Here is a 17,707-nt window from a genome sequence, read left to right as displayed (position 1 = left end):
TAGTCCCACCAGGCACTATATCAGGTCTATAAAAATCAAAAGTACTTCATGTAGTATTTTATTGCAGTATTAAACCATCTGAAAATTTAAGTAGTTTCATAAATTAAAAAGGTTTGTAGCTGTATACTGTTAAAACACTTGTAAAAAACAGTTAATTCCCTAATAAAATCTTTCATTATATTCTATATGCTCCCAATCAAATTCATTCTAAAGTTAAGGAGCATATTAGAGCTGTAAAATGTTTCAGAAGATCGGTGGAACATAGCAAACACTTGCTAACGGTATCTGAACGTAAAGGACGAGGTGAAGTTGTCTCCATCTGGGCTCATTCATTCTTCTGGGATTTCTTATGTATTTTATATCCTATGGTTTTTATATATGCAGGAAACTTTTGACTTTTTAAATGAATTTTATTCGTTTATTTATTCAGAATAAACTGGATAGTAGTTTCTTGCTACTGTCCGATTGCCTCACATGCATTTTTAACTGTAGTGTCAAAAGCTTTCATAATTTAAATGGATATTTTCCCTACAGGTACATATCGTAGAATATATGTACACACTCCCTATTGCATATTACATACACAAGCTAGTTTATTTAGAGGGGAAAATATGAATAGTGCAAGAGGGGGAAAGCTTCCCGCAGACCTTTGGAGGATTGATTTACGCCCCATTGACTCTTTATCAGGCTCGCGAAAAAAGACTGACCAATCATTTTGCTCGAAGCACACAGCATAGCAGCTCGACTCCACTTTGTTGGAGAGCGAGTACAGAGAGCATCTTGGATAGGGGAAAGCCCAGTTCTATGGTATATGGTTTCCCTTCAATGAACCGCACATAGTATAATGTCCGAGAATGTCCATTTCTGGACCTCTAAGCAACTACTATGTCGATTCCATCATAAGTCATGAAGGGGAAGATCCGAGCGCTGCCCGATTCTCCAATGTACAGTATTCCAACACTAGGCAACCGGGAACCGGGGAACATCATGAATTCCCTTCGTGCAGCTTTCAGCCCAAGCCTCCTGTGTTTAGTTCGTCATGGAGTCCTTTCAGTCCCCACACGCCCAACAGCTTACCGGCGGTCTACCATCCCTATATCCCAGCGCAGCCCGTGCCATCGACGGACACCCGGTACCTTCGCACATGGCTCGACTGTGCACCGAGAACCGAGCCACTGGACATCCAGAGCCAAGTCAAGATGGAGCCACCCCTGGGACACCTCGAGGAGCCCCCGAAGATTGGAGTACAGCACGAGTATGTTTTGGAATCCTCCTCAGCTCGGGAGATAAACCCCGGCCACGGCTCTGGATTTGAAGACAGCAAAGATATTTGTGACGGCGGTGAAGACAAAGAGGGACCGGATCAAAGTAAGTTATAAAACGAGGAAGTGGAACAGTCTGTAAAGCTTTTAATGCTGTCGTAAAACGCTAACAAAGCAACGAAGAGGCTCAGCCTTTCCACCTATGTGGAGACCAGAGCTCGAGATACAGTATGTTTGTATGTCAGCTACCCGACAGACAATTTTGCAATTATATAATCCCTTGCTCATCACAGAGGGCGTATCTTTGGTCTGATTTTGTGCTACTCGTTAACCACATATGAAGAGTAACCTTATTGTTGAAATTGTGTAAATTTTGTATACGTAACTCTGTGTCTGTGTATGAACCAGAGAAAGAGAGAAAGGGCTTGTTATTTGCGCTTCAGCTGGTCAGTTTTAAACAGTTTGTTATTTATAGATTGTTAGTCACCTAGCAAAAGGGTGAGTCGACATAAATACGAAAACAGAGTTTTACAGAGAGATCCCACCACAATGAAAAATATTTTTAAGCCTATTTGATAGACGAATGTTTTCTCGTTTAAGTGCACTTACTGGAAGGAACATTAATTTTAATTCGTGAAGTAGGCTCGATTAAAACAAACTGGGCGCAAAGCAACTCTCCATTGTCCTGCTCTGGGCGGTGTTCCAGTATAAACTGTAGAAAAAAGCAATGAAGTTGGGAATTATATGTTCCACTTTTTGCTGCCCATGGGAAAGTAAGTTATTATTCCACAAGTTTATTAAGTTACAAAAAGAGCTTACATACTCTTTAATTGTTGTATGTTGTTCCCTGGGATATACGGTGCAAAAAGGACAAGCTGAAATACGATGCAATCAAGCGCAAGGAAATGCAATAACACTGTTCCTAATATGAAAACCCATACTACTACTAAAAATACAACTGAACTGTCAAGAGGCATTGCTATAAACGAAACAGAAAACCTCAGAGTTAGTGAGGTCTTTCGTTAATGAACATAATCACGAACCCTGTGATTTATTCTTAAAGATTGCTGGAACTGTAGCACAAGTAAGAATGTATAGACATGTATATACATCTGAGTCTAGCTGTTTATGTATATATATTATATATATATATAAATATTCTGTAAAATAAATTTATAATATTTGAGACAGCTGATGATGTAAAATTAAGTGCATAGTGTGTGAAAATAGCATTTCCAGCTATGGCTGCATACAGAAAAGCGTATTAGAAGTTACCAGCCCTGTAAAGTTGATCAGGCCTTGCTCGTGACCCTAAGTCACTAGGCCGAAGCTATGTGTCCAGGGTTTGCTAGTTTGTCATGAGACGACAAGAGGTTTCCTGATTATAGGAGACGAATAGCACAAGGGGCTTCTCTGACTGGAGAGACTGTGAACTATTTTAGGAATGATCAAAGGTAGGAATGAAATTAAATTCATAAATTATTTCATGTAACTGTATAGAAGTAATGGACGTGATTTATGGAACGGTTCTTCTAGAATGTATTAGAAGATGGCTGTATTCGTAAAACAATATGTATAGGTCCTTACTCGAGGGTATGGGTATCTGTAACTTATTTCAGGTTTCTAGGAAGATTACAGAATTAGATGTATATATGCCATACTAGACTGTTATAATATGTGCCGAGTCTGGAGTCTTTTTCTTCCTGTATTTTGCTCTTATGGTGTGACAACCTTAGTAGTGGTGCCTGTGTGTGAGACCTCCTAAGGCAAACTTTGAAGTCTACGTTTTATTAAGCTTATGTTGACTTGCTCGCATTCCTGTCACTAGCAAACTATTTTGACTTGAAATACTGATTGTGTTTTGATTTGCAGACGATCCATCAGCCAACTGGTTACACGCTCGCTCGTCACGGAAAAAGCGATGTCCATACACTAAGTATCAAACCCTGGAGCTCGAGAAGGAATTCCTCTTCAACATGTATCTTACCCGGGACCGGCGACACGAGGTAGCGCGCTTGCTGAACTTGACGGAGCGGCAAGTTAAAATTTGGTTCCAAAACCGAAGGATGAAAATGAAGAAAATGAATAAGGACCAGTCCAAGGAATAAATGGACAAGTGTGGGTGCCCATCCTTTACCCCTTTTATCACAATTATGCTGACCTCTGGACAGTAATACAAGATGTTTGCAGCCTGTGCTACACATTTTTTATATTCTGAGATGCAGATCAACACTAAAACCTGAGTATTCTTTTTAGAAAGCTACTTGAAGAAGGGCAAGAACACTAGTAACCAACTATAAAACTACGTCAAAAGAAAATCATGTAATATACATGAGTAGGCTGTATACCTACTCCTTGTCCTCTGTTTTGAATTTCCTTTCCACTTTACTTTATAAACAGAAATATAAGTACAGGTACTTGCATATTTATGTTTTAATTGAAAGAAACTTTACTTTGTAGACATTTTGTGGACAATGTTATTTTATTCAATGGCAATAAGTGCGGTTACAACGTATTCCTATAACAAAACTGAAAATTATTATTATTATTATTATTATTATTATTATTATTATTATTATTTCTTGTGGTAAGGGAAATTATTTTAATTGTGCCGTGACAAATATTCAGATATGCATTCCTTAATGGATAAAATGCTTCGAGGTTACCTTTTGCATTTGTTAAATTTTAATCAAGGATACTGATACTGGAAGAAAATTGGTCTTTCCTCTGAATATGTCTCCATGAATAAGTTTAAATCTATAGCAGCCTAATTCGTCTTGCTTTTCTTAATGGTTTGGATCGACCTAGAGTCATACATTGAAGGATTTGAAGAATAAACTGTGTTGCAGACTTTGTAGTAGATAATGCCATATTAATGTAATGTAATATTCCAAGTTTTCGACGTGAAGCAACTATATAAAGCAAGGCTTTTTTAAAGCAAGGTCTAGCAACATTTAAACCTTAATTGTATACTACGTTACTCCGTTTAATCTTAATTGTTGCCCCAGTTATCAAATGAAGGAGGAATTAACTTATAGACTGTATCTGCTGGATGTGTGTATATGTATGTAGCTAGCTTGTGAGTAACATTTCGGTTTTAAACTAGCAGTGGTTGTAAAAGTTTACATGCTTTAGCGCATGCCTTGTAAAGTTTTAGTTACCTTTTACTTGATTTTGATATTAGGTAGTACAATGCTAAGCTCTTCCTTGTGTAGTATTAGAATGATAGTTATAATTTATTCCAAATGTTATTGCTTTTCTTTTCAGTGGAATGTTTTTTTTTTACATTGTATAAAAAGAGGAGATTTTATAGCCTACTTAAATAAGCAAATGTTCTTTCTTTTTTTCAGACACTGTTTACATATTGTTGTCCATAAGTCTTTGAGATCTGTGTTAACACAAAAGTATTATGTTGTAAAGTATACGTTTGCTCAACATTGCATTGTTTTGCTTGTGAAGAAATAGTCTCCGAATGGACCTTTCTGTAGTCGCGTGGGCGTCTGTCTTCAACTTCCCTTGAGGTGTGGAATTTCTCCAGTTTTCCTCAAACGGTGTCACAACCACCGACAAACTGACAGACAGACACAGACCCATATTACAAGTTTACACGGATCACTGTCTGAGTTCCTCTCATTGGCGTCTATAACTGATGTATATTTTTTACAAAGGATAAACCAATACTCCACATTCATTAACATAAACCGTTCCTACTGAATAAACACAGAAAACCTACTCGTTCGTGTGGTTTTTTTTGTGTGAAACAATATAAGTGAAATATTATCCTATCTATCTGAACTAGGATATATTCTTTGTACCCATAATGCACCACTGGTAAGAGTAGTCTAGTTTTACCTGGTTATGAAGGCCAAAGCCTTTTTTTAGTGTAAATCTTGAGTAATTTGTCCTTAAAGAACAAATCCAAAGCATTTGTCCTTTAAGTACTGCTTATTGTCCGCTCTACACCAAAGAAACGTGTAAATGTTTGTATCATAGTTATACTACAGTGAGTCGGAGCATTTGTGTCCACCTTAAGAGAGGAAACGTTTGAATCATATGGACAACTGAAAAGAAGTGGAAAATTTCTTTCGGATGTCTTTTTCCTCCACATAAGGTTTAGCCATCTCAATAACGATGTCAAACTAAACCTCAAACTAAGCCTGTGGTGGACACGACTTACTACAAAAGAAATATGTCTCTGTTAGCAAGTATGTATGTTAGTATGTCTCTGAGATATTTAATCCGAGAGACACTAAAGAGACCATTTGGCGATGGTATAACTGCTGGATGACGTAAACGAAACGCAGACTTTGGATTCATAGAGATAACATGCAATATTTAGCCTTGTCCATGATTGTAACCATATTTTCGAATATTTCTTTTTGCCTCAGTGCTAGATGCTAAATGATTTTGACCATTTGTCTTTTGTAGGACAGATGTCAGTATCAATTAACATATTCTCAACATACATTCTTAATATATTTTGGGCATACAGTGAAACAAAGACCATTTTTGGGAATATTGAAAAGAAACAAACTGCTAGAAAGGATGCAAACTCGCAGGTTGAAGAAGGGAAGGGGAAGTGGACGTCATAAAACAGGAAAAAGAAAATTCAATTCAGTGTGCTGCAATAAAATAATATGACTGCAATAAAACTTTATAGCGTATACATTTCTGAAGGTTAAGAACTAAATTGCTGTAAAGCAAACACTTCGCTGGAAAATGGCAAAAATGTTTCATACTCTAATAATGACTGGACATAGCAATTCGACTACGCATGGTCTTTGAAACCCGTTAATGTGTTTTATTTTTGACCCTTTTCATGCGTTTGTCGTTTTATTGTTGGCAGCGTTTGTTGTCTAGGCTTCCAGATTCCTTGCAGAGTAGGGGGGCTGGAGCAGAGGGAGCACTTCCAGATGAGAAGCCGCAGTATAGTTCGATCAGCGACCGCCCTTTGTTCCATTTCCGAAGCGCACCACAACCGCCTTATAGTGGGGGCCATAAAAAGGCACAAAAGATTCTGGCGAGACGTCTAGGATTGCCAACCTTAATTTGTTTACAACCTTTGTGACCAAGCCCGAGTCTTCCATTTTGTGGGCTCACATCCGATTATGTCATGGTGGGAACCGATACAATGGATGGTTGCTAAAGCACAGTTTTACTCTCTCAAAATGCATCTGCTTCAGTTCACTCTGATATCGTATCCCTTAAAAAGGGTAGCAAAAGCAGAGAAGAAGGCAGCTGAAGCTGAGTTATAGTTATGTGTATGTAAAATATTATGTGCTTTAACATAACATTCCTTAGTCATGAAACGATATTAATCATAGATTAATCTAAATTTCCTAAGTAGCTATGATTTCATTACAGTTGGTAAAATACAATGTTATATTATGTGCACTTATATATATATATGCATATATGCAATATGCAAGTAGAATAGACTTTTCTTACGTTAAGCAATAAGCCAAATAATGTCAATATCACACCGTCATTGTTAATTATAATTAGCAGCATCTAAAGTCTAATTTTATTTTATCGAATGTTATTGTATTAGGATGTGTCTCTGATGTTTGTTCATAGAAACTATTTTTTAGGAATATTTTTACTTAACGTTTTTTTTAATTCGGAATTAATTCATCATAATAACTGATAAAATGACAACTACGGCCGGAGATATTAGCTATTTAATGCTACTAATAAAGAAGAAAGTTGGACATATTCGCAGCCCACTGGTCCCGTATAGCATTTTGAGCCAAAAAAATGTATATATATGTTTAATCACATGTTTACGGATTTATATCTTCTAAATCTGTTTAATCTGGGGTTGCATGCTTGAATGTTTTTTAAATAGGTATCTACATAAACTCTATTTAACTCTATTATCTACATAAACTTAATTAGATGATTAAAATCGATTTTTTATTTCATTTTTTTAAAAAATTATTTCATATTAAAAATGCATTTTATAAATAAATATTTATTCCAAATATTATTTATATGAATTTTACTTTTCATTCACACAGTAAGCGTTAGAACATAACTGAGGAAAGACAGTGCACGTTCCTTATGATGATAGATGAAAAATAATTATTCATTCTTATTATTACTCATATATGGTTATACTTATGCTGTTAATCTGCTTAGTTCTGGTTTATGCCAGGTGTTTACAGAATCGTTTATAATATCATTAGATCTCACACTTCCGTCCCAGCGAACTTTATTTCCTCTTGGCATAACGTAAAATGTCCACTTGATGGCAATGTTGCTCTACCAAAAAGGTTCTTACTTTTTCCCCTCAAAGCCAGGACTCTCACTGAGGCCACAGAGAGCCAGTTTTAAAATGCGGGCCACAGCAGCGCTCTACGCCACAGAGGAGAAAACATAAGGTATTGGTACTGGTACTCAACAGTGGGACTTTGAATTAAAATGAAGTTGTATATACATACATACATTCATTTCATATATATATTTATATATATAGTAGTCATTAAAATTAAACTCTGGGACTGTATCTATCTATATATATATATATATGGAAAGATGAAAGAAGAAGATAATACAAGAATTGTGCGGTTTGATAGTATTGTTTATTGATTTCATATTCAAATAATATCTTTGACATTGGCCCAAATCAAGAAAACAAGAAAAGGAAACTCAAAATACGAAGAAAAATATGAATACTACTAATAATACTGCTAAAAAAAACCCTCAGTATATATTTTTAATTAGAAACCCTCGCGCTTACCCGACATTGCTTACGCGTGTATGCTTTCCAGTTGTGGTGAAATAACATAGGATCACTGAAATAGGCTTTTGACATGCCGTAACAACCAAGTGCAACAAACAAACAATAACTGTAACTGCTATTAAGCCTTAGAAAGAAGTCATTCCACTCTTATAAGGGAATATATGAATTTCTTTAATCATTTTACTTTCTTGTATGTGTGATAATGCAATACGCCACGTAAATATTAAACAGCACAGTAATCCATGTACAAAAAATCATAGGCATCAATAGAGTTTTTAATACGGTGATCTTAAATCTAATAAAAAAATCGAGATGTTTCAAATTATTTCAGAAATGATATATATGGTAGTCACCTGAATTGAATTAGTAAACGGCTTCATAAAATATTTTCATTAATAAAGGGGAGCTTGAATTCTGGAACAAATCACTACATTATCATTTTAAAAAAAGAATTAACATTCATTCATTTTATTTTATAAAACACACAAAGTTTAATAACTGTGTGCCATATTTTTTCAGTTTTTCAGTTTTATTTTTTTTTCAAATGAACTCATCACGTATATTCTTCCACACTCACCCGTCAGTAATTCCAGTTCAGTTTTCTGACTTCAATTAAGATTGTCTAAGGCTAGACCTAGTATTACGGTATGGAAAACAATGCAAATACCACAGTAAAATACTGTAACATTTCTACTCACTTGAAATTGAACCATGTGAAGCATTTATAGCCTTGGTCGTGGAATCTCATAAAAACTAACAGCTTTTTGACGCATGATGTAAACAATAAACCGGCTAGGCGTTTATTGCATTGTATAGTTTGTTCAGCCATTTACAGAGACATTATTCCTGGTGTGCACTTTATTTTCGCGGTTTTAACCTATTTACAAATGTGTTTTATAAAAACTAAGATGTGTAAGATAAAAATCTTACAGATGACTAGGTCTTTTATTTTAATACTAGCCCCGGCTTTGGGACAAGATGCTTCGAGGAGATGTTTAAAATTTATTGTTGGCTGCTTGTTAAAACTGAAACCAATTAAATTGCTTTTTCTCCCCGCTACTGAAAATATCTTGATACACTTCTCTGATATTTTCAGAGAAGCGAACAATAACTCGTTAGGCATTTGGTTGGTAAAGATTTTTAGCACTTTAGTTTATCTGTGATCAACATACAAAAAGCACCTTCTAATAGGAGTTTTTTTAGTGGTCGAGTTGGGTAGAGGAGGGGTGAAAGATATGTATTTGATCTGATGCAAAACAGCAGATTTCTCATTAACTTACCCGCTTGAATATATTAATGGGCATATTCTCCCCTCCTCTGCCATACACCCCCCCCCCCTTCACTTTTGTGCTCCCTCGCTCCCCGCCGTACCCTCTCCCTTTCTCCTTTACTCTCATTTTCATTCTCTGTCTCCCTCCGTACCAGAAGCGCGAGAAGCGGTGGCCGTGTGGGGACGCAAGAAGCCAGAATAGAATGAGGATTCAATAACAGATGCAAATTATCGTGAAAGGACGCAGCAAAATATGACACATATCATTTACAGAGGAGTAAATTACAGAAAACTGTTTGGGAACTGGCTCCCTGCACCCGAACTGTGATGCTGGATCTTCTAAGCGTCGCGTATTCTTGGAAGCTGAATAGCCGTGGCTTTAAAGAGGCTGTTTAAAACGGTATACAAACACAAGTTCTCCCGTTGTTGGACGTTTATTGTGGTCTTTATTTATTTTTGCTTCAGAATAATCGGGTGTGGCTAGACTGTCCCAGGCTCACGTACTAACACAATTCAATATAAAACAACCCCCTCATCAAAAACAGCATCGACTGCAGCAAAACATGAGCTCCTATTTTGTCAACTCCCTCTTCTCCAAATACAAAAGTGGTGACACACTACGCCCTAATTATTACGAGTGCGGTTTTGCGCAGGACCTGGGGACTAGACCCACCGTCGTGTACGGTCCAGGCACAGGAGCAACTTTCCAGCATGCCCCACAGATTCAGGAGTTTTACCACCACGGCGCGTCCACGCTCTCGGCTGCACCTTACCAGCAGAGTCCATGTGCCGTAACCTGCCATGGCGAACCTGGCAACTTCTATGGCTACGATGCTCTCCAAAGGCAAACACTCTTCAGTGCCCAGGACGCCGACTTGGTCCAGTATAGCGATTGCAAACTCGCCGCGGGAGGCATCGGCGACGAGACGGACAACGCGGAGCAGAGTCCTTCTCCTACGCAGCTGTTCCCCTGGATGCGACCACAAGGTGAGTCTCTCCAGACAAACCACGCAGACAGTTCTTTTAGCTTGTGTATTTGTGTTGCCGGGAGAGGGAATAAACTTACTTCTCAGGGCAATTTAGTTAGTCTGAGAGCCACATTTCCTGTGTGCGTGCGAGAGAGAGCCTATTACGGGTTTTATTGTTTTATGGTGTCGAAAACTTGCGAATCACTTTACAGTTTAATGACCCTACTATAGGAAGAGGAGTGAAGGGGAAAAGCAGAGCAATAGTGAGCAAGCACAAGCTAAAGACGACTCATTCTTTTCCTTCTGTCTCCATGTGCGAGACTCTGGTCCACAGCTGATCTTTCACTTCTCACCTTAGTCAAAGTTTTACTGCAGCTTTTTACGACCTCCAGTTATGCCGGGCCTTATTTCGATACAGGGTGGTCGTTTCACACAGCTTCTGTCTTTTATGGCGCTGCACATGTGACAAGACGTAAGCTGTGTAATGGCAGCTCTGGTATCTTAAATATGTCATAATTTTGAGATGCTTGTGCTTATTCTTTGCAATATCGATTGAACGTTTACAGTAAGCCTACTAATAAAGTTATACTGTTCTTGTAATAGTAGAATAGGGTTAGAAATAGGTTCTTGTCAATACTCAGTTCAAAATACCCTTGTATCACAAACTGCAAATTTACTATACCATCTGAAATATTTCTAACGAGTTTGACCTTGTTTTTCCCAGTAGCTGCCGGACGCAGACGAGGCCGCCAGACCTACAGTCGCTACCAGACACTTGAGCTGGAAAAGGAGTTCCTCTTCAATCCGTACCTGACACGCAAACGGCGCATTGAGGTGTCGCATGCCTTAGGACTGACTGAACGGCAGGTCAAGATCTGGTTTCAGAACAGACGTATGAAATGGAAAAAAGAAAACAACAAGGACAAGTTTCCTAGTAGTAAGTCTGAACAGGAGGCAATTGAAAAGGAGAAGCGGGAGAAGGAGCAGGCGGCTGGAGCACAGTCAGCAAAAGAAGACTGCGAGAAGGCGAAACAAATATAGGACGGATGAGAGCAGGCAGCAATCAGGAGCGCGCGGACACACACACAAACACACACACACACACACTTACATACATACATACAGTCATATATATACTTAAAATGGACATCGAGGGGCCGAAGACAAAACAGTTTGGAAGGTTTGTCGATTTTCAGTCTACGATGAGTAGATAGAAATAGTTGGTGAAATAGATGAGCGGTGATGGAGAAAATGAACTCTAAATCTGCGTGATCATCGAACTTTATTATCACGAAAGACGTGAAGCATTTCTACCTTTTCCTAATGTTCAGAGAGTAGGCCTATTATAGTGTGTAAATTAGCCTCCTTACTTCGTGGAATAAATATTGTGAAAACTTGGTTTCTATTGTTAGATTTTTGACATTAACCTTATCTGGGCAGCTGTATAGTTCTTAAGTTAAATGGTGCACTTTTAACTCTTGTCACTTATATGTTATGATGACGTATCGACTAATGACATCCAACAACATGAAACTGCCTATTTATGCCGTAGCATATCTTTTTACACTTACTAAGTTTCTTTCAAATTGATGAGATTTTGTTATCTTCCTTTCTTGGGTTAAGCATGCGCACAGTGGAAGAAATGAATGAAAAGGAAATAAAAAGGATGTAATGTGACCCATTGTTTACTGTGAGACAGATTTTTGTACTGTATTCGTGCATTTGTTCATGGAAACCTGGCAATATGCTTTCATTGTTCTTCACTTTGTTCTATGGACTAAACCTTGAAGAAGACAAATAAAGTGGGCACAATAAAGTTTACAGGCGAGAATCGACGATGTGACCGGTGTTTTTTGCTTCATTTACTTTTAAGGTGTGAAGACAATATTGACCGTTATCTCCTGCCCACTAGCATTATATCTTCTTACTTTAACACCACTGTCATTAGAAATTGGGCACAAACTTACATTAATGCTTTCTGATAAATGCTTCCGAACATTTGAGTCCCACGTACATTTAACGTAGGCTACACAGTGCAGCTCAATATCGTGGTCAAATTTCCAGTTTTGAATTGAGCATTGTAAGGCTTATCTATGTCCACTTGGGTTTTAACAACCGAAGCTGGGTTTTTAAATCTGGGACTTGGTACGTAGTTGTGTATTATTGAGTGAGATGATGTGGGACACATTAATTCAAACGCCTTATAATTACTTTAATAGACCAATATTGTAATCAGATACTTTTTTGCTACCAAACGGACTGTGAGTAAGAGTATCTGATACTCTTCACTAAGTACTAGACTATGTTTTGCAGAGTATTGTGAATATAAGCTGATTTAGGGCAGGTGGGTTCTCAGACAGCTAGAGTCTCTCTCTCTCTCTCTCTCTCTCTCTCACACACACGCACACACACAACACACACACTTGTCTGTAAGGTTTAGCGAATGAGGTGATCTGTGAGCTATGGACGGTGCCGTGGAAATGGTTGGGTGAATGGTCCGGCTATAGGGATGCTCTGAAGCAGAAACTTCCTTTAAGTAGGGGCCTGCTGATCGTCCACTATGCCTTATAGGTGCTCTTAACCAGACAGACCCGAGTTTACACAGTTTCCAAAGTCCTCACTGATGACTTTTTGGAACTAACTGGCGAATCGCAGGTGGATATTCACAGTGACTAAAATCGACACTGGAATAAATATTTTAAAATTATTATTTGGCTGGTGTGCGTCAAGATACACAGCATGTCCCAAAATCTGGACGGCCAGGCCCCATAATTTCAAAATTTCAGGCTGGGGTATCGTGGGACACTGAATCAGGTGATTACAGAAAAGCCCAAAATGCAGGCTAATCAATAGTTAATCGATTTTATCTTCTGCTCTGCTTCCCTATCAGCTGTGGTCATTCTTGTTTGTATCTGAATAATTTTGCGCAGTCTACTGTAGGTGGAGAGTCAGCGGAGGTTTTTTCCCCACACCAGACAGAATAAGAAGCCTATCGCCAATTGGAAGGCTCTCTGTCACGTGCCAACTGTCACGTGGTAATTCTGGAAGGGAGTGATTTTGGTGTAAATCTTTTCTAGACTGTAATTCTATAAAATATAATTTAAGCTCGTTAAAGATACTCTAAAACCCAAAATTATGAGTTCCTTGTATTACGCTAGCAGGTTTTGTTCTCAGTACCAAGCCACGAGTTCAGTCTTTCTAAATGGAGCGTTTCCTGAGCAAACTTCTTGCGCCTTGGCGTCTGGTTTACAGCGGACCAGCGCCTATAGCACGAGCACTACACCGTTTTTCACTCTCACCCCCTCGTCCTCAGCCCCTCTACCGGGCTTGGACACTAATAGTGATAGCCTTTCCACCCAGAGCCAGGGTACGTTCTCCTCACCGTATAAGCTTGGGGACGGCAGTTTGGACATACACTGCTCCCCCATTGAGAACCCAAGGCTGACCGTTATGTGTGCCGCCGATACTTCCAGCTGTAGCAAGACAAACCATCGTTACTGCCATCAACACGAGGACAAACTCAGGCTATATCCGTGGATGAGAAGTACAGGTCTGTGGGAACTTCTTATTTTAAAGGACAGAGCTCATATTTTTGTGAGGAGACGGAAGGAACGTAGGGGAGATCAGATGATTTCCTTAACGTTAGCATGGCGAACTGACCAAGAAAACTTCCTGAACTCTGTCTGCTGCTTTTTTCGACATCTTGGATATTATTGTTGATATGTAGACTCAGTATTTTCAAAGGTTAAGACCGTTTAAAATATTAAGGATAAATGATATATTAGTATTTTGCTAAAAAACAGTTACAGGGGGTTTGGAGCAACGATTTATCATCGATACAGTTACACTCCGGGTTTTAAGTCTAACTTGTCCGTGCTGTTTACAGTTCGCAGTAAAACGACCCTATGAAGAGGTATAATAACGCCAAAAATATGGATTTATGACCGTCAAAAGTTTGATTTAAGTTTGTAGTTGATTTAAATTACTGTTATGGGATATTTTATTGCAACTCTAAATTAATGTCATGTTCGTTGGCTGATAAGTGTTTTTCATTGACTTCATGGTGTGGGGAGGACCCAGTAACTTTGATATTTCAATAGAAACTAGCAGAACTGAATTTGATAAATAGAGACCTCGCTTTCATAAATTGAAGTGGTGCGTGTATTAGACAGGACATCGGCTTTTTTATTACCAACTGTTATTTGTTTGCTCGACTTGATAATTCCCTTCCCAACATCTCTTCCCTTTTCTCATATCCAGACTGGGTTTAGAGTGCCTAACTGGCATTTGTTTTGTGTTTTAACATATTTTTGTAAAAAATTAACTATTTCTGTAAAAAAAATTAAATAAAAAATCATTAGCACTACAATTCGTAGCAGTCTCACATGGTGGACCAGTCATATGTCAAACTTAAGAACTCAACTACTTGTTAGTACTGGGCAAAATGACAAGGTATAAATAGTTTTTCACCTTAACGGGTTCCATGATATTTAGGAGCTAAGCATATTACTCAGTTGAAAACATTTCCAAAGCATCTTTTAAATTACATGAAAGCTGTTAATATAGTTGCATGATTTATTAACAGTTGAAGGTGTACGTCAACTTCCGCAAAGGAATTTCAGATCTTGAGTTGCAAACATGCCAATAAAGTGAGCAACTCATTTACTTAATAATCAAGTTTCAGTTTAAAGCATGACTTTGTTTTGCCCAATAAATCAGTCGTGTGTAACTCTACTGCACACTGACACGTGCAAATAGATTTTTGTTCTAATAATTAGATTGTTCATAATAAATCAAATATTGCTTTTACCGCAATCAGTAAACTAGACAGGTACGTCTACACACCTACATAAGAAAAAATAAAAAAAAGAGGAAATGTGACACTAAATATACAACCAACGGGATGCTTTATTTGTTGATTTTACTCACTTAACACTTAAACTATGAAGATGCCTGTGTTTAAATTCTCCTTATTATAAGAGAATTTAAATTGCCAACCAACTGCAACGTATTATCGTATTTTACTATGGAAACTAATCTACATGATCAAATAGGAAGAAATTAGAGAAGAACTACAGTGAGGCCTAGCGAGGATATATACTGTAGTGATGGCGATAGTTTTGTAGTGATGGTGACAAAAAATTACAAATGCACCTCTTAAAACCCTATATTCTATATTTAATCAACAAAATTCACATCAAAGACATTAATGATTCTGCATGTTCCTCTTTTATGAGTTGTTATTAGTCGTCTCTCCCTCTCTCCCTCTCTCTCTCTCTCTCTCTCAGTGTCTTTCTCTCTCCTTAAACACACGCATATACATACATATATATATATATATATATATATATATATTTACACACACACACACACACACACACACACACACACACACACACACACACACACAGTGAAACACAGTACAACGTACAAAAAAGTACAACGCAAGGAGTACAACATATGAAAGCATGCCGTAGAGAAGCAGACACTAAATATAATAATACACGTGTCTACTGCAGTGCATTTCGTTTATAAGAAAACCCTTATTTGCATGGGTCACTGTTTTTTTATCTTCTATTTCTTGTTTCTTTTTTTCTTTCTTTTTCTCCCGGATTTCACTTTGCTTATCCCAATCTAGTGGGCTTATCACACAAAAAAGTGACACGTAGCCAGAGACGGAAATAAATACCACACTGACTAAGGACAGCAATAAAAAAGTTCAAAAGCACACAAACGTAAAACAGACTCCATTTGCTCAAAACGGAAACGGGAGAAAGCCGTCTGGTTCATATCGGCGGGACACAGAACCACACTATGAGGATTACTATTCTCGTCTCGTGCTCCTAAATATACGTCTTACAAAAATGGATACACGAGAACCATCCACTGTCTCTGTGTAGAGAGAAGAAATTGAAAATAGTTAGACTGATTTGTTGATTGTTTGTAGGACAAGGTCTTCCTGAGTTAGGAACGTGTCATATGCATCACAATTCCCCATTCAGCATTTACTTATACATTGCATCTCATGATTAAAAAAAAAAGAAAGTATGTAAGTAATACTAGTCTTATATATGTCTCTCTCTCTCTATACAGTATAATATCTCATCTATATATATATATATATATATATATATATATATATATATATATATATATTTACACCGGAGAGCCTGTTACTGTGTCATACTACGTCTTACAGACACAGGCCTAGGCCGCAGAATATATATCCAGTCATATATATATATATATATATATATATATATATATATATATATATATATATATATATATATATATATATATATATATATATATATATATATATATTCTGTGGCCTAGGCACTACAGTATAAATTGTATAAAATAATAATAATAATAATAATAATAATAATAATTATTATTATTATTATTATTATTATTATTATTATTATAATAATAATAATAATAATTATTATTATTATTAAAAATATAAACAGCTCTACCGATATAAAAACAGCTCTGCCGATACCATATCCTTTTTTAAATATATTTTTCTTTTCCTATTTTTTTCTTTCTTTTCTCGTCTTTTTTAAAAATTCTTTTTATTGTAATTTCACTGATACTTGCTCTTTACAGGTGCAGACAGGAAGCGGGGCCGCCAGACGTACACGCGCTATCAGACTCTGGAGCTCGAGAAGGAGTTCCACTTCGACCGCTACCTGACGCGGAGACGGCGCGTGGAGATAGCGCACTCTCTTTGCCTCACCGAAAGACAAATCAAAATTTGGTTCCAGAACCGCCGTATGAAGTGGAAAAAAGAGAACAAGACAATGAGCCTTGGGTCTCCCACTGCGGGACATCCTGGAGAGGATGATGAAGAAGAGAATATTGAACAGGCGGTCAGAGAATAAGAGCAAGGAAGCCTGATAACACGCGCAACATCTTTAGTCTATTAATGCATTATTCAATCTACAAAATTACATTTATTTACGTTAAAGTCCCTCTGTGTGTTACTTAGACTCGTAAAAGCACTAAATAACATATGCATTTGTTCTTTAAACGTTTTGCTATACTAACACTAAAATATGTGATATGTTTTTGTATTGTTTAAAATAGAGCTTTTGTCAAAAAGTTCATATTTTAATTATTTTAATAGGCCCAATTATTCGCTATGTGATACTACTTGATTAGATGTATATGTTCGTGGGTGTCTTATTTGCGGCCTTTTAAGTTTATTTTTTTTAAAAGATATGTACTTTGGACCGTAAGATGGATACATTTTTCTGTAACAAGAAAATGTGTCAATAAAAGTAATGTAAAAACCGTTTGCTTTCAAAGTATGACATTCTCTTTCAGTTGATCATCTATTCGTTATTTTCTTCTTCCACCACCCATATAACAAGAATAATTAGCCATTATTTCTCTTGTTTCTTATTGTAATGATTTTTATTAACTTTTAATATATATAAAATATACATAACAT

At 37.2% G+C, this 17,707-nt stretch overlaps 3 protein-coding genes across 4 annotated transcripts; all 3 read left to right on the top strand.

Annotated features, from left to right (window-relative positions):
• The first annotated feature begins 648 nt into the window (after window positions 1-648).
• hoxb9a (homeobox B9a) lies at window positions 649-4,994 on the top strand. Its single transcript, XM_026916726.3, has 2 exons — window positions 649-1,368; window positions 3,135-4,994. Exons 1-2 carry the CDS (start codon window positions 855-857, stop codon window positions 3,368-3,370), a joined length of 750 nt encoding a protein of 249 aa, XP_026772527.1. The 5' UTR covers window positions 649-854; the 3' UTR covers window positions 3,371-4,994.
• Window positions 4,995-9,374: 4,380 nt separating this feature from the next.
• On the top strand, window positions 9,375-12,088 carry hoxb8a (homeobox B8a). 2 transcript variants are annotated; one of them, XM_026916727.3, is made up of 2 exons: window positions 9,375-10,264; window positions 10,970-11,286. In XM_026916727.3, exons 1-2 carry the CDS (start codon window positions 9,841-9,843, stop codon window positions 11,284-11,286), a joined length of 741 nt encoding a protein of 246 aa, XP_026772528.1. In that variant the 5' UTR covers window positions 9,375-9,840. The 2 variants fall into 2 exon arrangements, with proteins under 2 accessions (XP_026772528.1, XP_026772529.1); XM_026916728.3 differs by having other exon boundaries at window positions 9,376-10,264; window positions 10,973-12,088.
• A 144-nt stretch (window positions 12,089-12,232) lies between these two features.
• On the top strand, window positions 12,233-17,547 carry hoxb7a (homeobox B7a). Its single transcript, XM_026916032.3, has 2 exons — window positions 12,233-13,795; window positions 16,861-17,547. Exons 1-2 carry the CDS (start codon window positions 13,381-13,383, stop codon window positions 17,133-17,135), a joined length of 690 nt encoding a protein of 229 aa, XP_026771833.1. The 5' UTR covers window positions 12,233-13,380; the 3' UTR covers window positions 17,136-17,547.
• Window positions 17,548-17,707: the final 160 nt, after the last annotated feature.

Source organism: Pangasianodon hypophthalmus, chromosome 13 (genome assembly GCF_027358585.1).
Source record: "Pangasianodon hypophthalmus isolate fPanHyp1 chromosome 13, fPanHyp1.pri, whole genome shotgun sequence".
Lineage (NCBI taxonomy): Eukaryota > Metazoa > Chordata > Actinopteri > Siluriformes > Pangasiidae > Pangasianodon > Pangasianodon hypophthalmus.
The sequence above is the reverse complement of the archived record's forward strand: the minus strand, read 5'-3'. Positions and strand labels throughout refer to the sequence as shown.